At 39.6% G+C, this 21609-nt stretch overlaps 1 protein-coding gene and 1 pseudogene across 3 annotated transcripts in view; one reads left to right on the top strand and one right to left on the bottom strand.

Annotated features, from left to right (window-relative positions):
• GOLGA1 (golgin A1) overlaps positions 1–13817 on the bottom strand; it is a 65453-nt gene extending 51636 nt beyond the window's left edge. The window contains exons 1-5 of one of the 3 annotated variants that reach the window (XM_021711147.1): positions 13676–13817; positions 12806–12855; positions 11356–11645; positions 2729–2819; positions 27–101 (exon numbers count right to left, since the gene is read on the bottom strand). In XM_021711147.1, coding sequence (XP_021566822.1) covers positions 27–101; positions 2729–2819; positions 11356–11490 — 301 coding nt within the window. In that variant the 5' untranslated portion in view covers positions 11491–11645; positions 12806–12855; positions 13676–13817. Of the gene's footprint in view, positions 1–26; positions 102–2728; positions 2820–11355; positions 11646–12805; positions 12856–13222; positions 13426–13675 lie in introns of those variants that run through there. The other 2 variants (XM_008055575.2, XM_008055576.2) reach the window with 2 other exon arrangements.
• On the top strand, positions 10008–10708 carry LOC103257869 (annotated as a pseudogene).
• Positions 13818–21609: the final 7792 nt, after the last annotated feature.

Below are 21609 nucleotides of genomic sequence, written 5' to 3'. Positions count from 1 at the left end.
AAAGCAGGAAAAAAAAAAATACGTACAATCTTGGTGTTTTTCTAAGGCAATTTCAAGCTTCTCTTTTATCTTCTGCAAGTTTCGGACCTGTTCAGCATAGTCTTGGATGAGGAGGGTGATGCACATACCAGGAATGGACAAACATCAGGAAAGGCAGTTAATTAAACAAAAAAATGAGTGAAAATAACGATGATTTTCTCAACTTGAAAACCATTCCTGTTAAGGAAAACTATGCAGACAGCCTCCTGTTAACAATGAACAACACAGGCAAACAGGTATAGTACAAACTACCCATGATATAAATGGTGAATACAAACAGGCAGATATCTTTAGCCTTGAAAGAGAATAAGAATTAGGCTTTGGCCTGGTCATTAGAAATGCTCAGATGTCTGGAAAACAGTATTATCTAATGACTTAATTTCAAATCTCAGTTTTCATGTTCCCTTTCAGCCTTAGCAGTAGGACAGATCAAAGGGAACTTACTAAACAACTTGTTTGAGGTCCACACAACTGAGTCAACAGTGGTTAGGGCAATAACTAACACCTTAGCATAGTATTGTCTTTAAAGTGGAAGTACTTAATTTTCTAGAAAAGTAAGCTGTTTTTCTACACAGTAACTGATTTACCTATGCCATATAAAGGTAAAAGTCAGAATTAATTACATAGGTGGCCAAAGAAGATAGTACGGTATAGTGAAAAAGCAGATAGAAGTTCAAATCCCAATTCTGTCAGTCTTCAGCTGGGGACCCTAAACAAATTATTAATCCTGAGTATTAGTTTTTTCATATATTAAATAATGATATTAATTATACCTACCTTAAAGGATGTATCAGATAATAAAGTATTTTGCATGCCTTAAGTACTTCATACACTGTTCAATAAAGGTAGCTGCTATTATTGCTATCATTATTATTCATACTAAGGCTTTTGGACAATATTCAGGAGATTAGTAGGCCCAATAAATGTCAGCTATTTTCCCTGTCCCTTCTCTAATGTAAGTCAAGTCCAACTATTCTTCCTTCTATATTAGGGATGGTATATATTATTATTGTTATTGTTATTATTATTATTTTTTGAGTTGGAGTCTCACTCTGTCGCCCAGGCTGGAGTGCAGTGGCATGCTCCCGGCCACCGTAGCCTCGAACTGCTAGGCTCCAACGATCCTTCCATCTCAGCCTTCCAAGTAGCTGGAACTGCAGGCATGCGCTACCACGCCTGGCTAATTTATTTTTAATTTACTGTAGAGATGAGGTCTCGCCAAGTTGCCCAGGCGGGTCTCAAACCTGCAGGCTCAGGCAATCCACTCACCTCAGTCTCCCAAAGCGCGGGATTACAGGTTGAGCCACCGAGCCTGGCTCATATTATTTTATAACTATCTACCCAACATTAAATAAATGTAAAGTTATTCACCTCCATTACTGATATTATTTATGGGTGGGAGTAATAGGAGAGTAACCACTGAGTTTCAAGCAGACTGTAATTAAGAATATGGACTCTAGCATCGAGCAAATCTGGGTATGGATCCCAGCTCTACCACTTACTATTTGTGTGACTTTAATCTTGCTATGCCTAATAGGGCTGTAGTGCAGACAAAATGATTAACTGGTAGTTGTGAGCTATGCTATTAACCTTTGATACCTACACAAATACAAATATTTCACATATAATTTGGTATATTTTGGTCTGCTGCTTTCACTCCAATAAAATGGATACAAGGCCAAAGGACAAAAAGAGACACAGAAGCCATGGACCACTTCACAGAATGAAGCTTTCAAAATGTATCCACTGGCAGAAACCAAAATAAGAACCCACAATTCTATCATGAACTTGCCCTGCTGAGGTAAAGGATATAATGGGAGTTGTATAAATTGCAAACTGCACACAAAAGACATAATAAGAGCTACACCTTCTTTTTTTTTTTTTTTTTTTTTTTTTTTGAGTTGGAGTCTCACTCTGTCATCCAGGCTGGAGTACAGTAGTGGCACGCTCATCTACCACTGCCTCACCCTGCTAGAGACTCAGGTGATCCTTTCGTCTCAGCCTTCTAAGTAGCTGGAACTACAGGCATACCCCATCACGCCCAGCTAATTTTTTGATTTATTATAGAGATGAGGGCTTGCCAAGTTGCCCAGGCTGGTCTCGAACCCGTGGGCTCAGGAAATTCTCTCACCTTGGCCTCCTAAAGTGCTGCAATTATAGGCGTGAGCCACTGCACCTGGCCAAGAGTTACACCTTCTATACACGTGTTGAAGTTAGAAATACTATTACCCAAATACCTAGAACAACACTTACACAGGTGATTATGAGCTGCAACAAGTGGCAACACAGCACCAAATCCTCTCTGATGCTGATAAGTCCAACATCTGATGGCCATTCCCTATAAATATTAGCTCCTACTACTTGCCATCTTTGAAAGTAAGCTATGCTAATGGTGGAAGATGGTCAAATCTATTCTATGTATCCTTTTAATATGTTATATAACCATGGCTAGAAACCTCAGGAGCAGAAAAACATACACTTAAAAAAAATAAACAGCCAATTCGGTTTTGGATTTACGCCATTCAGTACAATTAAAAAAAAAAAAAGGGAACAAAGGGGTTTCTTTCTGACTAAGAAGATCAAAATATGTCAAAATAACTAAAAAGTTATCTCATATGGCTATTTTATAGGGAGAGATGGTCAGGCAAGGTAAGTTTTCTGCTTGCTTTTTATAAATTCTTAGACATACCAGAAAGTCTGGCCTCTAACTTCCGTATCTGTTCATTCCTTCTCAAAAGCTGGGATGAAAGATCTTCTCTGGAGCTGCTTCCATCAGAAGCCTGTTGAGACAGATACAAGGAGAGTTGTACTCATAGGTGAATTTTCAACAGTGCTGAGACCACAGTACTGAGCTAGAAAGTGACAACGCTTTTAGGATCAGTTACAGTTTAGTTAATTGTAATCACTGAAAAGCTTCTTAACATAACTGAACCCTAGCCTCTCTACCTGGAAAGTGGAAGTGACACTATCTCCCTCTTATTACAGGGAGAGATGAGATGCTAAACAGATAAATTGTGTGTTTGTGTACATGCTACTGAAATAAATGGTAGTAAACAAATTCATTATATTACACAAATGCATAATTCAAAAAATAAATTTGCAGCATAAAAAAGAAATTACCTTATCTTTCCAAAGATAAAGTCCTGGGATAAAGGGAGGAGGGTTCTTTAACAAGGGGCCAAAGGCTGGTCTATGCCTAAAATATCTTTCACTGATATTGATAAAGTTTTAGTATCCACATCTATAAGATAAAGGAATATCAATCTAAAGCTCTCAATTGTATCATAGACTTTAGCAGATTATATGCATTCGATAAATCAATATATTAACGAGATACATTTTCCTCAACAAACCAGATTATTTTAAAACATGAGTACTGCTATTATTTTGGGTACTGCTAGCTATTGCTAATAAATAACTCATTAAAAAAATTTTAACTTTTGATTATACAACTTTTCAAAATACAGAAAAAGGAGATTGGTTTAGTGAACATTCTCCATCTACCCTAACAATTATTTATGTTTTCCCATATTTGCTTCATCAATTTTTATTTTGCTGAAGTAATTTAAATAACAGATATCATGACATTTCATTCTAAATAGTTTTATAAACATTTCTAAAAATCAGCTGGTTGCAGTGGCTTGTGCCTGTAGCCCCAGCTATTTGGGAAGGCTGAGGAGGGAGGATTGCTATATATATATTTTTTTTTTCAAGAGTTGGAGTCTCACTCTGTTGCCCAGACTGGAGTGCAGTGGCACGCTCCCGGCCACTGCAGCCTCGACCTGCTGGGCTCCGGCGATCCTTTAGCTCAGCCTTCCAAGTAGCTGGAACTACAGGTGCATGCTACCACACCCGGCTAATTTTTTGATTTATTGTAGAGATGAGGTCTCGCCAAGTTGTCCAGGCGGGTCTCGAACAATCCACTCACCTCGGCCTCCCAAAGTGCAGGATTACAGGCTGAGCCACCGAGCCCAGCTAGAGCCTCTTTTATAAGGGCAATAATCCCACTCGTGAAGGCTTCTCATGAGCTAATTATCTCTCAGAGGCTTTACCTCCTAATATCATCACACTGGTGATTAGGTTTCAACATATGAATTTTTGGCAGACACAAACATTCAGACCACAGTGCTAGCAGTGTGTTGTTATGATTATTACTGTTAGTGACACATCCTAGGTTTCAGCATTGTGCTAAGTACTAGGAATAGTAGCGGACAAAGAGTGACTACTTAAAACAGTAGCAACTGATTATGAAATGCTTACTAAGAGCCAGGCACTATGCTAACTAAGTGCTTTATATACTATGCACAAGAGAGTCAATATTGCAAGCCTGAGACTACCATCTTTAGAAAGTCCTGCTTATAAGGTTGGTCCTTGGCTGGCACCAGGGAATTTAGATTTTGGGAGGGTTCTTACCATTCTTGAAAAGAATGGCTCACTGTGCCTAAATTGTTAGTTGCAAATAATGGTTTATGCTGAACACCTACTTTCATATGACTTTTAATACATACTAGGCAGAGGGTATCTACATGATCAACTACCAGTGAAAATCCTAGACACTGAATCTTTAATGAGTTTTCTTGGTAGGCATTTTATATGTGCTGCCATAGTTCACTGCTAAAGGAATTAAGTATGTCCTATATAACTCCACTGGGAGAGGACTCTCGATGCTTACACCTGGTTTCCTTCAATCTTTTCTCCATGCACCTTTTCCCTTTGTTGACTATACTTTGCATCCTTTCACTGTAATAAATAATAGCAGTAAGTAAAACTATATGCTGAGTTCTGTGATTAATCAAACCTGAGGGTGATCTTGGGGCTATCTGACACAGATACTTTTATAAAGATACATACAGTTTCTATTCCCATTTAGCAGATGTGAAAAATAAGGCACAGAAAAGTCAAGAAACTTGTCCCAAATCACACAATAATGATAGAGCAGGGAATTCAATCCAGGTTTGACTCTATAACCTGATCTGAGTTTTTAAGGGCTATACACTTTATTGCCTTCCCTGAAGCTTGCAGCTTAGTGGAAGAGACAAATAAGCAAGTCACCAATAATAATACAGTATAACAGGTACTATTACACAGGTGAGGAGAAGATAAGGTACCTAACAGACAGGAAGAGTACAGGGCAGAGTGCTACAACAGGGGCAGGACAGGTCAGTGGAGGCTTCCTGGAAGTAACATGTGAACTGAGTCTTGAAGGATAAACAAGAGTCTGTCAGAGGTCAGGCTCAGTGGCTCAGCCTGTAATCCCAGCACACTGGGAGGCCGAGTGAAGAGGATTGCTTGAACCCATGGGTTCGAGATCCACCCGGCAACCTGGCGAGACCTCATCTCTACAATAAATCAAAAATTAGCTGGGCGTGGTAGCATGCACCTGTAGTTCCAACTACTTGGAAGGCTGAGGCAGAAGGATTGCTGGAGCCCAGCAGGTTGAGTCTGCAGTGACCGGGAGCGTATGCCCCTGCCCTCCAGCCTGGGTGAGAGTGAGACTCGAACTCAAAAAAAAAAAAAAATCTGTCAGAGGAATGCAGGAGTGAAAAGAGGAGACAGAAGACATTCTAGAGAGAGGAAACAGTATATGCAAACATCTTTAGGCATGAAAGGATGTGGTCCGTTCCAGGAAGTGCAATAAATTCAACCTGGCTGTAGCACAGTATATAGGAAAGTAAAGTAAGATGAGCTGGGCAGGTAAGCTGTGACAAGACCATTATGGTAGAAATGAGATTGCACTTCATCCTGAAGATTCGAAAAGTCACTGCGTTTTAAGTATTGAAGAGGCCCAAACCAATCTGCTTTTAGTAAGATCACTTTGTGCCGGGCTCGGTAGCTCAGCCTGTAATCCCGTGCCTTTGAGAGGCTGAGGTGAGTGAATTACCTGAGCCCACGGGTTCGAGACCCGCCTGGACAACTTGGCGAGACCTCATCTCTACAATAAATTAAAAAAAAAATTAGCCGGGCGTGGTAGCATGTGCCTGTAGTTCCAGCTACTTGGAAGGCTGAGGCGGAAGGATCACTGGAGCCCAGCAGGTTGAGGCTGCGGTGGCCAGCAGCAGCCACTGCACTCCAGTCTGGGCAACAGAGTGAGACTCCAACTCAAAAAAAAAAAAAAGAAAGATCACTTTGTGGAAGGAAGCCCAGGTAGGCTACTAAGTTTGTCCAAGAAAGAAAGGCAGCCTGAAATAAAATGAAAGTATATGTTAAGTATCCCTTACTCAAAATGCTTGGAACCAGAAGTCTTATTTGGATTTTGGAATATCTGTATGTACATCATGAGATAATTTAGGGATGGGACCCACGTCTAAACATGAAATACATTCATGTTTCATATACAGTTTATACACATAGCCTGCAGGTAATCTTAATTTTTTTTTTTTTTTTTTTTTGAGTTGGAGTCTCACTCTGTCGCCCAGACTGGAGTGCAGAGGCCGCTCCCGGCCACCGCAGCCTCGACCTGCTGGGCTTCGGCGATCCTTCTGCCTCAGCCTTCAAAGTAGCTGGAACTACAGGCGCACACTACCACACCTGGCTAATTTTTTGGTTTATTGTAGAGATAAGGTCTCACCAAGTTGCCCAGGTGGGTCGCGAATGGTAATCTTAATTTTAAAACAATTTTGTGTATGAAACAAAGTTTGTGTTAAGTGTGGAATTTTCCACTTGTGGTATCATGTTGATGACCAAAAAAGTTTTGGATTTTGAAGCATTTCGGATTTCAAAATTTTAGATTAGGGATGCTCAACGTGTACTAGTAAACATACTACTAGAAGATGGAGTAGAAAGGCAATTTGAGAGATAATTAAGAAATGAAAGCCGCAATACATATTGACCAACTGGACACCAAGAAGTGAAAGGAGAGGAAGAATCTAAAATGCCTCCAAGGTTTCTAGTTTGTGACTTGGATGCACATTTGGAGATGGAATTAGTGAATTCAGTTTTGTTCATTTAGAATTTCAGATGGCATAGGGAAGACACCTGTTTGGAGAAATATATGCAGTTGGATATGAAGGGCCTGGAGATAGTGAGGATCAGGCTGTAGTAAATTCAAATAGATTACTTGAGAAGCCTCAAAGTAAAGTATGTCCTGAATTCAGGTCAATCTCTATATCTGGAATACATTCTAGATGAAATGCTTCATTTGTTATGTGAGCCTGAAGGCAAAGCCGGTCCTTCTACTGCAGATGTCAGCATTAAAGTCAAATCCTTCAGCCTGGTGTTCAAATGTACACTTATATTTCCAGCTAAATATATGAACCAATGGTAATTTAGATGTGGTAATCTTATTGGTCCACCCCAATAACCCATGGCTTCTGTCATGTAATCTGACCTGGAATTCAAGTAGTATACGAAAGGAGGCAGAAGACTCATCTGACCACGGAAATAACACAAATGTCTATCACCAGGAGAAAACAAAGATAAATTATAGCTTTTCAAGTGCTGGAAAAATAAATGACCCACAGCTTTATGTAACACAGATGCATTTTAGAAACATGTTGTTAAAAAAAAAAAAAAAAAGGAAATCCAAGAAATCTATTGTATATCATTTTTGTAAGTTCAAAAATAAGCTGTATCAAACAATAATTGTTTATGAACACATACATATCTGGTAAGATATTTTAAAAAGAGAATTAAAAACAAAATTTATTAGAGGGTTATGTGGAGTAGGCAGAGGGATGAGGAAGAACACATAAGTGGTTTCAACAGTACTGACAATGTTCTATTTCTTTGGATAGGTAATATATTTACTTTATGGTTTATACTTCGCATATGAGTATAAATATTCCCCCCCAAAATGGAATTTATTTATTAAAAAACTGTGTACTAGCTGGGCTCGGTGGCTCAGCCTGTAATCCCGCGCCTTTGGGAGGCTGAGGTGAGTGGAATGCCTGAGCCCGCGGGTTCGAGACCCGCCTGGGCAGCGAGACCTCATCTCTACAATAAATCAAAAAATCAGCCGGGCGTGGTAGCGCGTGCCTGTAATTCCGGCTACTTGGAAGGCTGAGGTGGAAGGATAGCCGGAGCCCAGCTGGTCAAGGCTGCGGTGGTCGGCCACTGCACTCTAGTCTAGGCGACAGAGTGAGACTCCAACTCAAAAAAAAAAAAACCAAAAAACAAAAAACTGTGTACTTATTCTTACAGGTTTAAACTTTAGCCGGACACAGAGACTCATGCCTATAATCTCAGCACTTTGGGAGGCAGAGGCAAGAGGATTGCCTGAGCTCTGGGGTTTGAAACCAGCCTGGGCCAACATTGCAGGATCTCATCGCCACAATAAATAAAAAAATAAGCTAGGTGTGGTGGCACACACCTGTAGTTTCAGCTACTTAGAAGGCTGATGTGGAAGGATTGCCTGAGTCCAGCAGATTGAGGTTGCAGAGCCCATAGGTATGTCACGAGTGAGACTCTGACTTAAAATAAATAAATAAAATAAAATATAAACTTCAGTCACCTTCAAAGTACTTTTCTGTTTGATGCAATACCCCTATTGAGGTGCTTTTTCCACTGCTCAAAACAGTTTTTGAACTCGTCAATTTTGATGCCTTTTAGTGCTTCTGCTGTTTTTTATTTTACCTCTTTCACACTGGCAAAACATTTCCCTTTGGGGACTTTTTTCATCAAGGGAAACAAACAAACAAAAAAAGGTGCTGAAGGTGAGATCAGGTGAATAGGGAGGGTAAGATACAGAGGTCATGCTGTTTTTGGTTAAAAACTACTGAACACTCAGCATGGTGTAGGTAGGTGCGTTGTCAAGGTGAAAGAACCAGCCAGTCACCTGTTTGCTACAACTTGGGATAGTCTGTCCACAAATTGTGACACTACCTTCTCAAAACGTCCAGACTAACTGTTTGATCTGGAGGAACTAATTCCATGTATACTACAGAGGTCTGTCTTCCAAAAGATAATTTCATTTTTTGGAGGGTCCATCTTGTATATATTACACATTCTTTTATAGATATCAAGCATCATAAATAATTTTTTTTTTGAGTTGGAGTCTCACTCTGTCACCCAGACTGGAGTGCAGTGGTCACTCCTGGCCACCACAGCCTCGACCTGCTAGGTTCCAGCAATCCTTCCACTTCAGCCTTCCAAGTAGCTTGAACTACAGGCGCACGCTACCACACCCGGCTAATTTTTGATTGTTTGTAGAGATGAGGTCTCGCCAAGTTGCCCAGGCGGGTCTCGAACCCGCGGGCTCAGGCAATCCACTCACCTCAGCCTCCCAAGGCGTGGGATCATAAATCATTTTTAAAGAAATGCATCCAACTTAAGAGGATCCTGTCATATGCCAAAGACACACCTTAATCCTTAAGCATGACATTTCCTAATATAGCAACGTTCTCATTTTTGGAATCTTACCAATCACTATGGTACTTTACAAATAAGGGACACACTATAGTCACTCGTGCCATCTTTCCATCAACCTTCACAATAAAACAGATTTCAGCTAACCCCACACAACTCACAGAACTTGTTAAGCAACAATGACTTAAAGTATACATCTATAGGTCTGTAGAGAAAACAGGCCCAGACATTGTGGGAGACAAAATGTAAAAGAAGATGTACAAGATAAATATATATATATTTTTAATATATAAGTATATAAACAAACAAACTAATAAATATATATATATATATATTTTTTGAGTTAGAGTCTCACTCTGTCACCCAGAGTGGAGTGCAGTGGACGCTCTCAGCCACCGCAGATTCGATCTGCTAGCCTCCGGCGATCCTTCTGCCTCAGCCTTCCAAATAGCTGGAACTACAGGCATGCGCTACCACGCCTGGCTAATTTTTGATTTATTGTAGAGATGAGGTCTCGCCAAGTTGCCCAGGCAAGATAAATCGATTTTTAAAAAAAGTACAAGAGGACAATATACAGAATATGACAAGGCACTCACAGGAGAAAAAGAAAAAAGTTAGAGTACCTTAACATCAATAAACCAAAAATTGTTAGAAGTCACAGCCCAGTCCCCCTGAGACCCAGCTGCTGAGTCCACAGCAGCAGCAGCACCATGCCAATGACACTGGGATACTGGGACATCCATGGGCTGGCCTACGCCATCCGCCTGCTCCTGGAATACACAGACTCAAGCTATGAGGAAAAGAAGTACACCATGGGGGATGCTCCTGACTATGACAAAAGCCAGTAGCTGAATGAAAAATTCAAGCTGGGCCTGGACTTTCCCAATCTGCCCTACCTAATCGATGGGGCTCACAAGCTCACCCAGAGCAACACCATCCTGCGCTACATTGCCCTCAAACACAACGTGTGGGGAGACAGAAGAGGAGAAGATTCGAGTGGACATTTTGGAGAACCAGGCTATGGACGTCTCTAATCAGCTGGCCAGAGTCTGCTATAGCCCTGATTTTGAAAAACTGAAAGCAGAGTACCTGGAGGGGTCTCCCTGACATGATGAGGTTCTTCTCACAGTTCTTAGGGAAGTAGTCAGGGTTTGCAGAGGACAAGATCACCTTTGTGGATTTCCTCGCTTACGATATCCTTGACCTGCACTGTATATTTGAGCCGAAGTGTTTAGATGCATTTCCAGACCTGAAGGATTTCATGTACTGATTTGAGGGCTTAAAGAAAATCTCTGCCTACATGAAGTTCAGCCGTTTCCTCCCAACGCCTCTGTATACAAAGGTGGCCATCTGGGGCAACAAATAGAGCCTGGTAAGGCTAGAAGATGGGAGTGAGGACATTACCGAGCCTGCTCCCTGAGGCCCTGGAGGATAGCTGGACACTCTGCACCCCTGGAGCTACCATCTGGGTTCTTTCTCCTCCTTTTCATTCCTATTTCATCCCCAAGGCCTTAGTGACCTCTTTTACTTCCCCCAAGTTCCTGTGCTATCAGGCCTGTTAAAACCTCAGGCTCCCCAGTCCTTAAGCAAAAAAAAAAAAAAGTTCTCAATGTTCCCTTTTCTGCACCAAGGCCAACCTGACCTTATGACCTGTGAATGTTCGTGTCTGCTTTGAGAGGCCCAACTTGAGCCCCTCTCCTGTGGAAGTCAGCCCCAAGGCGTCCCAGCACTGCATGAAAAACCAGTACTGACTGGTGGGCAGGCTGTGCTCACCCAGTGTAGTGCCAGCCCTAGGACTGCCAGATCCCTAGTAAATCCTAAACCACAAATAAATAAATAAATAATAAAAAAATAAACAAAAAATTAACAAAAGGGCATCTCAGAGTAAGAAGAGTCAGATATACAGGGTCTTATACAACTATAAACTACAAAAAAGTATGAACTAGTCACGTGATTCAAAATATTTATTGGAAGGATTCACTGCAAAATTATTTAAAAAATAAAGATACTTACAAAGTCATCTCCTGAGTCAGCTCCCATTGAGGCAACTGATTCCTTGCTCACCGACCGTGGGATCCTAGTGGCACCTCCTGGCCTCTGAGCCACAGCAGTCTCTTCAGCAATTTTTTTCTTTAGTTTTGCAAACATTTTTGCTTTGTAGCTATCCTGTAGGGATGACCAGCTCTCAGTAGTCCCCAGACCGGTGACTGGGATTCAGACCCAGGTGCCTAAAAAGTTTCAGACATCCAGGCTAGCTGCATTCCCACTTAACTGTAAGCCAAGCGCTTATGGCAATTCAGTATCTATAAATCAGATGAAAGAGAGGAAAGATTTCACATATGAGTTGCTTTGTTAAGCTTTAGGTTTCAAAATTAAGTTTCATAACTTACACGTGCACTTAATAGAACACAATTACTAAACATTTAAAAAGCACTCAGGTGCTTCATATGCACATACAGATGAAGAAATTCTTTAAGGAGGTGAAGTAACCTGTAAGATTATGTGCCTAAGTGGCAGGGCTAGTATTTGAACACCAAACTCTGATTCACAAATCCCGTTTGGGTTTTTTGAGTTGGTGTCTCACTCGATCGCCCAGACTGGAGTGCCTTGGCACACTCATGGACACCTCAGCATTGAGCCACTGGGCTCCGGTGATCCTTCTGCCTTACCCTTCCAAGTACCTGGAACTACTGTGCTACTGCACTTGACTAATTTTTTTTTATTTATTGTAGAGATGAGGTCTCGCCAGGTTGCCCGGGCTGGTCTCGAACTCGCAGCCTCAGGCAATCCACTCGCCTCTGCCTCCCAAAATGCTGGGATTACAGGCTGAGCCACTGCGCCCAGTCTATTTTTTAAATTATGCCTGGTTGGCTACAGCATATAACACATTTGGTAAAATTTCCCAGGGCAAATATTAACATAATATAATCATGATGCAATGCTTTCAAAACCTTCCCCCAATAAATTTAACTAGGGTTTAGCATATTGTTGTTGTTGTTGTTTGTTTTTAAGTTGAAGGCATAAACATATGTAACTCAATATGGGGAAAGGTGTAATATTCTAATATTCCAGGATGGTTTGCAATTCAGCAGTTCCCTAGAAAAAGCTGGTAACATAGAAAAAAAGCAGGCAAGTCAGACAACTACATGGTATAGGTGTCAGATAAACTTTTCCTGGAGATGCTGCATGCTTTTGAATTTGGTAAAATTATCTCAAATCACAATTTCTTTTCTTCAGAATGGTTGACATGATATTCAACACAAGAGTCAAAACACCTTTTTCCTCCCAATGGTGTATGAAACACTAATATTCTGGTTCCAACCCTAACTTTCCATGTTTTGTGACGGATATCCAAGTTTTGCTGTAAGATCTACAAATGACTTCTGATCAATTCAGATCATCCATTAAGTCTGAACGATTCTTTAAAAACTTTACTTTCAATATCTGTAAACCGCTTACTCACCTGGCTTATCTACTAGATTTAAAACAGCTTGGAGGTCAAAGCATTCTGTCCTGCGTGAAGACAAAGATAAAATGTGTTGGAAATTTCTTTTCAAGTGTAAGGCCAAAATGTTGGGTTGGTGGGGGGGAGAGAAGTGGAGGAGGGAGGAAGGAAAGATTAAGGGGTGGAGGAGGGAAGAAAATCTGTTACTATAACAACTTTCGGTGCGCAACTCTTCCTAACCCTGGGAATTTCTCCTATGAATTTGTGGTCTGCTTAAGAGCGTCACTTACAGGCACAAAGAATAGACTCACTCACTGCAGTAAGTGTCTAAATTCACTTCTCCTTGAGGACCCTGAGCAAAACAATTTGAATGAGATACAGGTTTCCCTGGGGCCAGTATTTCTCAGCTGATTCTCACATTCACACACTCTTTACCTGGCCAGACCCTGGGCTGTGTGGTCACGGCGCCTTGACTTGCACTCAGACAGTCGCTGAGAAAAATGAAGGCAAAGTTGGGTGAAGACAGATGCCCAACGCCAAGGGAGGCGGTACCTGCCGGGGCAGTTTGGATCTCGCTCCCTCAGGCGCCCTTCAGCCCCGTCCGTGCTTGGACTGACAAAGAAAGGAAGGACCCAACAACGCTCCCATTTGACAGCACGGCAACTGTGACTTGCCCAAGGTCGCGCAGGGAGGGATCCCGGAACCCCAGGTTCCAGATTCCCAGATGGCAGCCCGCCTCCGCCCCTACTGTCGCCCTTTCAGCACCCTGGTGCCGCCCCCCCACGCCTTGGGTAGTGGGCAACCTTGCTTGGGCCGCTCTGGGGACAGACCAAGGCCACCGTGAGAAAGAGGGGCCTGCTCGCATTCCCGAAGTCCGGGCCCGCGCACCTGCCGCTTCTGGGCAGCCGGCAAAGCCCCGCCTCCGGGGCCTCTCGTGAGCGCCGGCCCGCGTCACCGGCCCCCACAGCCGGCCGGCGAGCCGAGCAGCGACCCGGAACCGCAAGTCCCCCAGTGCGCCGGAAGTGGCTGCGCGCGGGGTTGAGCTGCCTCGCGCATGCGCTCCCGCGCGCTCTACACGGCGGCAGCGCGGGCCACCGGTCGGCTGTTGGGCGGGAACGGTCGCACGCGCCCGGCCGGCCGCACCCTCCAGGCGGGCTCGCCACGTCAGCGAGCGGTCAGCAGAAGACGACTGGGTCGCGAGGCCTTTCCTTTTTTTTTTTTTAAATAAACAGTGGCGTGCGCGGAGCTGGAGAAGTGGGAGGAGCTTCGTGGCAAGGGGAAAAGGGATCCAACTGGTGCCGTGGGCCTCGAGTGCTGTGCTGCTGTTTTAACGTAGGCGTTTATGACCTACTGTAGATTATACGTTTTATATGGCAACCCCCTACACTCATAAAGCACAGTTGAAAGAAACGTTTTCCAGCGCATCCTTGTTATATTACGCACTCATATATTGCATTTATTTTATGTATGGTATGTATATAGAGACAGGGCCTCACTCTGTCACCCAGGCTGGAGTGCAGTGGTGCGATCATAACTCACTGCAGTCTCCAACTCTTGGGCTCAGCGATCCTCCAGCCTCAGCCTCCCGAGTAGCTGGGATTACAGGTGCGTGCCATCACACCCGGCTAGCATTTCATTTCAAAATAGGCTGGTGGAAGCCCACTATATTAGCTTCACAATACACGAATGGGCTGGCTTCTTTTAACAGATGAACAAAGGCCAAAGAGGAAAAACTGCCCAGCGAGACTGTCTTTTAAAAAAACAAACTATTCTGCAACGATACAGGCAGTAGGAAGAAGAAAAAAATACGAGGAAAAACGGCCTTGTTCTAAGCCAGAGTGTAAATCAGTGGCTTAAGTCAGAGTCCTGGACTCCTGAATTCCAAGAGCATTCCACATGAAAAGAACTCTGGTTCCTGCCCTAGACCCAAAATCAGCCTAAGAGTAAGGGGATGTCGCCCAATTCTTCAACAACCTCTCCCTTCGCGTGTTCAAGTTCTGACCACCAGGAGGAGGGCAGGGAAAAACCAAAACCGGGACTTAGACGAAATTAACAAACTAGAAGAATAAGCATGGAACCCACAACCCCAAGATCGTTTAAAGTCTCTGAGGTACTATCTGAAAGAAGCAAAACCCTAAGAGTTTAGCACTTAAGTAGACAACAACACTGAAGAAGTACCAAAAACTTTAAGCAAATAATGTTTATTTTTATATCGATGATACACTTAATATATATGTGAATTCAAGATACAAAATTCATTTACAAGAATACACACCTGATGAATGTAGTCACATTCCTAAAGAACATTTATTGATACAAAAAATTTTTAATACACTAACAACAAAAATCAAATATTCTGTAATCTTGTTATTCAATAAACATCAAAACATTTAACTTTCCATCCTCTAGTATTTAAGTGCCCTCAAGGTGATAGGCACTGTAAGACAGAAGAAAATATCGGAAAGCCTACTGAATCCACTCTGCAAAATCACAGTGTTACTCTGAAATTCATCTAGTGAAGTAGTGAAAGGCTTGCTATCTTTTATGACAAATCACATATTATACAAGAGTCAAAAGTGATGAACTCAAGAAATAATATATTTCAAGAATTTCTCAATTTCTAAAATCTATGAAGTATTAACCATAACAGAGAAAGCAGAAAAGGCTGCTGGAAAGGAATAAAACAAAAAACATTCCTGTTTAAGAGAATGTATGGCTTAAGCAATTTAGAAATACAACAGACAAGACTTTTACAATACCACAAATGTTCAAGTCAAATGATACTGACAATATAATTCCCCCCCTTAATCATTGGTAGTAAATAGCCCCTTCAAATTTTATTCTACTGAGAACACATATAAAAACTAATGAATCCAAACAGTTTGCTGTCTAACAGGGCTGAGTTCATGGGTTTTGCTCTAAAGTATTAACCCACAATACCCAAATTTTAATACAAATGAGCAACAAGACTATGTTTCAAGGATTACAGTGATTTGTGAATAGCTAGATAGGCTTCATTATTTGCACGACAGATTAGCAGCACTTGGATAAGAATTGTTACATGAAAATTATTGTGCTTCAATCTCTCGAGGAGAGCTAATAAATATAACTCTATAATCCCTATAGTGTTACAATTCTATAACAATTTAGTTACAGACAAGCACAATTTTTTTAAAAAGTATTTCACACCACTAGAAAATCAAGTAATTATATCCTCCAAATATAATTACTGCTATGATTTAAGCAAGTGCATTTCCGCCTAATATTCATAATGTAGACAATAGGTTAGCCATTATTTTCAGGGGAAAAAGATCAAACATAACTTATTTTAACTCCTATTTGATTATCTTAAGCCTTAGTGATGATTTGAATTAAAAAAAGAAAACTCAACCTTACAATGGAAACTGCTCAGAGAAAATAATAAAGTAGCCTGAAATTATAATAATCTTCAGCGCAAAGTCAAAAATGATTTATAACTGCCTCATTGATTCAATGCTTAATGAAATCACTATTTATACTGGTGCTACACAATGAAGATAACCTATATGGATAAATTATGTCACCTGTAAACTCTACTATGAAAATGTCAGAACATTGTATCCGCCTTTCCTATTATCTAAGACCTTTCTACCTCAACTGGAAGAATCCTCCAAAATAAAGGTCTCTCTGATTGTTTAACAGCATGGTTTATTAAAAACAAGCAAAAAAAAAGTTGGAGAACTAGAGTCTATGTGGCAAAAGTAATGAATTCAGATAACTATAAAAGGTCACAAAAATCAAGTTCTAAATTATTTTACTGAACCATTAGATGGTCTTTTTAATGATATAATAAACAATTTTTTGAAAACCATTCTTTAGGAAATAGTAATAAAAATTATTATTGTGCTAAAACAATTTAAGCAAATTTTCCTGCAGATTTTTACCATAATATATAATTTTAATTGTTTTTAAAAAGCAACTAATAGCATGCAAAAGAGGTGGGAATAAAGTGTTTTTTTTTTTTAATACAGTGGTATTTCTCTATGATTTGGAAGTATTTACTTTGGGATTATCATATATGATCATTTCACATTTTATAATGGTTACACATTAATTTCATGTTTGAGAGAACTGATGGTTAATTGTAATGTTTACAAATATCAATTTTCAATCATGGACAAGTGGACATTCATAACAGCTTCTAAAGAGAAAAGAATATTAGTGATACAACAAAAATTTAAGTATCATTTACTGCAGACCTACAAGAAGGCTAGACATAACTCTTACCTCAATCTGAAAGTGATATAACTCAGCCTATTAACTTTCATTTCATAAGCCTGTGAGAAAAGTAAAAACCTGAAACTTGAAATTATCAATGTCTCAATAAATAATATGACACCTAAAAGCTGATTGTCTTAGGATATAGATTGGAATTATCCACCAAAGTAGGAAAAATATCCCTAATTTATAGTCTATGACCAAATTTAGGCTTAATAAGTGAATCTGAGGTTGAGTTTGTCATATAATGTACTTCAAACTGTTAAAAAAAACTCTGAATCTACTGTTCAAATATGTTTAAAAATCACACTGCTTAAAGTAGTCAGATAACTTTAAAAAATAATTTTGAAACCACAAAAGAAATTAACAAAAATATTTTAAAATTAAGAAATGGTTGGTAACATCATGCAGTTAAAAAAAAAGAAATGGTGCTTAGTGATTAAATAACAATGTAATGTAAAAATGGAATTCTCTTCAAAAGCCAATATTATACCCAAACTAATAAGTAAAAAATACCAATTTTAGCTTAAGAAGACATTTCATAATTACAGAATTTCAAAGGAAGTGTTTCTATGGCACCAACAAATTAGTTCTACTTAATTTAATATATTTATTACCCTTCTAAGGGCAGATCCCTCTATATCACTCTAATACCCTTCCTGTTAATAGGTGACTGATTCCATTCACACGAGTTACTTTTCCTTAAATACAAGACATGCTTAAATAAGTCTTTTTGTTCAAAACTCAGTGAAGCCAAGACATAGTATAATATTATGCTCTGAAATTTCAGTTTGAAGAAAATGAATCTTTTTTTTTTTTTTGAGTAAAGTGGTCCCATATCCAGGAAAGACCGGGAGGTACAGCACAGATAGGTATAAAATATCAATGTACTTTAGAGTGTAGGAGAATGGGGGAAAGGGCTGAATAGTCTAAGCAATTCTTTACTCAACTGCAAAGTTACTTGCTTCACAACTGTGAGGGTTGGCAGTCACATTCACAATGTCAGTCTCATCTACTGAACTTTTTATTGCTGCTACTCTCCTCAAATTCATGTCCACATGGAGCCTAGGTCAATTCTATGAATTTTCTTTTTTAATTTATTGTAGAGACGAGGTCTTGCCAAGTTGCCCAGGCTGGTCTTGAACTCCCAGGCTCAGGCAATCCTCTCGTCTTGGCCTCCACAAGTGCTGAGATTATAGGCTTGAGCTACCATGCCCGACCCTATTCCATGCATTTTAAATAGCATATATGTTCGACTACTCTCCGATAAAAAATAATTTGGTTATTTGAACATCAGATACTATGAATGCTTTCACTAATTTTTTGGAAACAATACATTACCACATTTTAATATTTATTCAAGGGAAAGGCTATTGTAATTATCTTTAAATTAATACTATAGTTGAAAAGAGTTATGAATAGTTGGCTGTTTTATTAAAAATACGAGTCAGCAAATGCAACATCATGGGGTGATAAAATTGACTCCTGAGCTAATTTCTCTGTTTTAAGATAACTTAATATTAGATCAGATAGATTTAATCTTCTGAAAAATGATGGGGTAAAGTTGCTTTGCAGTTATATTCTATCTTGCAAAAGTAACCCCTATTTAATTTCTGCAGTGAATGTATTCAAGTTTCTATTACACATCTCCTATACTCTTTCATGCAAATAAATATGAACATTGATACTCAGCAAAATTCCATGGGTTCAAAAATTGGCACTGCACAATTTCCTATCCTCTTATCCTCCCCTGCTACATCATCTGGGTCTAAAGGCCCAGATTTTTATAGCACACCATGCATCTAACATTAAGACTCTACTTCATGTGTGAATATATCATCAACTCACAGAGCACAAGTGTTCTCATAGAGACACAGCAATACAACTGGCAGCATTTTATTCACTGGAACCGTCTCCTCAGATGAGCATACTCATCTTTGATATACAATTCCAGTAAGAAAAATCTACAGTCAGAAATGCCAAGACAGGGCTAAATTAATCACAGCTGCTGCAAATACATAGACTAACACTCTCATGTTCCTCATCAAATCCTACGCTACTTAGGTTAAGCCTTCCCTTAGCTACGGCCCCCTTTTCTGCCTCACAGAGACACATGAAAAAGAGGCACACTGATGAAAAAAAATTGCTCCAAAATTAAAATTTAGTATCAGGTATTGAAATGTCTGTCAACTAGGAACATATTTCCCCCATTTAATGGACATCTTCCTATCTATTTTTAAATGTGATCAAAGTAATTTTTTTCACAGGTCCTTGATTATATCACAATATAAATAATTTACTACTGAGTAATAATACTCAAATATGAGTCAAGAAAATAAAGGATTAATAACAGCTTAAGAATCTGCTGGTGTCTCAGTTTCACATACTTAGATTTTTCAGGTTTATATCAGTAATTTATCATCAGTTTAAATAAAAATCTGCAGATGATTTTAAAGCTAAGAATGTCCAGCTTTCTGTTAAGATCTTTATATCCTAATTTTAACTCCAAATTGACCAATTTTATCCAAACACAAGCCCCTCAAAATAGAGGCTCATGAATGAGATACAGCCACAACCTAATTACAGCAGCATGAACAATGCCACTAGGATGTCCTCACAGAACTTAAATAAATTTAGCCCACAATGGGTATGGGTATATAATATACACATATTATATCACTGCATACCAATATATTTACAAATATTTACACATATATACAAAAAGTATACACAGAGATTGCATTTAACGTCACAAAAATATACATATGCCATTACAAATAAAATAAGAATTTCAAATAAATAAGGTCAACATAAGAGCCCTCAACGTAAGTACCCTTTAAACTTTCCATACAAACACACAGGAACATATACACCCAAAATATCACCATGAGACTCTTAGCATTCATATTCATACCAAATCTTTACTCACTTAAGACGGGAAGGTGGTTTTGCATCACTGGCAGTGGCCAAGTTAGCAGAACATGTCACCTTACTATAATTTCCAGTCCAGAATGTTCTCTGTATATCAGGCTGATTATAAGTCTCCATGAACAACTAACTACAAGGTTTTTCAACTGGGTCCAAACTGCTTCTCAGAGACAGAAAGTTACTGAATCACATAGGTCAGAGATTAAACTTGGAGAAAAATGCTAAAGAAAGCTTCATAATTAATACATAAATCTGACTTGTCACTTTTCCCTTTATCTTGACTAAATTCAGTACATTTACCACCTAATCTATTTCAAGGAATTCTATTGCACGAAAAAAATAAAGGGTAGTAGCCAGAAGTGGGGGCAGGGGGAACCACCCAGATCCCATATCAGGAAAATACCAGCCACAACTGGATTGCACTTTGCTACAATAATCTTGAAACATTTCAATTTGGTAAAAATGTAAATGGTACAATAAATTCTGTGCTTTGAAAAGTTTTGAGAGCACCACTTTCTAGGAGAAAAAAACATATATACAAAATACATCCTGGCTAAAATAAAATATAAAATGTCTGACTTGTGAATTTTTTTAATTAATAAAAAAATCTGATAATCTTTTGTGCCAAAATATAAATCTGTATTTCTTGTTTAATGTAAAGCAATCTGAGCTACTGAGAAGACTGGGATGAGATTAGGAGATTTGAGTTATACTTCTAGCTGTATCATTATGAAAACCATTTGAGGTCTCAGCTTTCTCTTCTGTAAAATAAGGAAGATGGGGGCTTTACTAACTTCAGAAACACACTGATAAAGACAGAAAATTTCACTGTGCTTCATTTTGTTTTGTGTATTACAGACTCTTGTAATCACTTTCTACTTTGTTTACAGTGGTTCTTAAAGAAGAGGAGAGACTGTATCAGAATCTCCAGGGAGAGTTTGTGTAATTTGAACAGAAGTGTTTTTTCTCCTTGCTTTGCTCTGCCCTTAGTTCCAATATCTAAATTGCTATGAATTCTAAAATTAAATAAATAGGGCTACAAAATCTTATATTTATAAAGGGAGGGTAGTATACATTTTTAAAAATGAAATTCATTGCCACTGTCACCTCGAGTCCATTGGGTGATTGTCCTTTTACATTTCTTCTTCCTTGATTAAAGCAATTTCCTTGATTAAAGATATTTCTGAAAATATAGAAGCTATATGAAGGGTACAAGAAAGGTTCATTAGCCAAGGTGCAGTGGCTCAAGCCTGTAACCCCAGAGCTTTGGGAGACACTGTCTCTAAAATAAAATTTAAAAAAACAAAAATTGGCCAGCTGTGGTGGCATGTACTATAGTACCAGCTACTTAGGAGGCTGAGGCAGGAAGACTGCTTGAGCTCCAGAAGTTCTAGGCCACAGAAAGATATGATCATGCCACTGTACTCCACCCTGGGTGACAGAGTGAGACCTCATCTCTAAAAAAATTTAAAAATTAAAAAAAAAAATTTTAGTGCCTATGTGTTTAAGTGTTTATGTTTAAAACTTTCATGGTTAAAAAGTAAAAAAAGCCGGGCTCGGTGGCTCAGCCTGTAATGCCGCGCCTTTGGGAGGCTGAGGTGAGTGGATTGCCTGAGCCCTCAGGTTCGAGACCCGCC

Source organism: Carlito syrichta, unplaced genomic scaffold, assembly GCF_000164805.1.
Source record: "Carlito syrichta isolate Samal-C Ts95f unplaced genomic scaffold, Tarsius_syrichta-2.0.1 Scaffold301887, whole genome shotgun sequence".
NCBI classification, from domain to species: Eukaryota; Metazoa; Chordata; class Mammalia; order Primates; family Tarsiidae; genus Carlito; species Carlito syrichta.
Note: the sequence above shows the minus strand (reverse complement) of the source record. Positions and strands in the feature narration are given on the sequence as shown.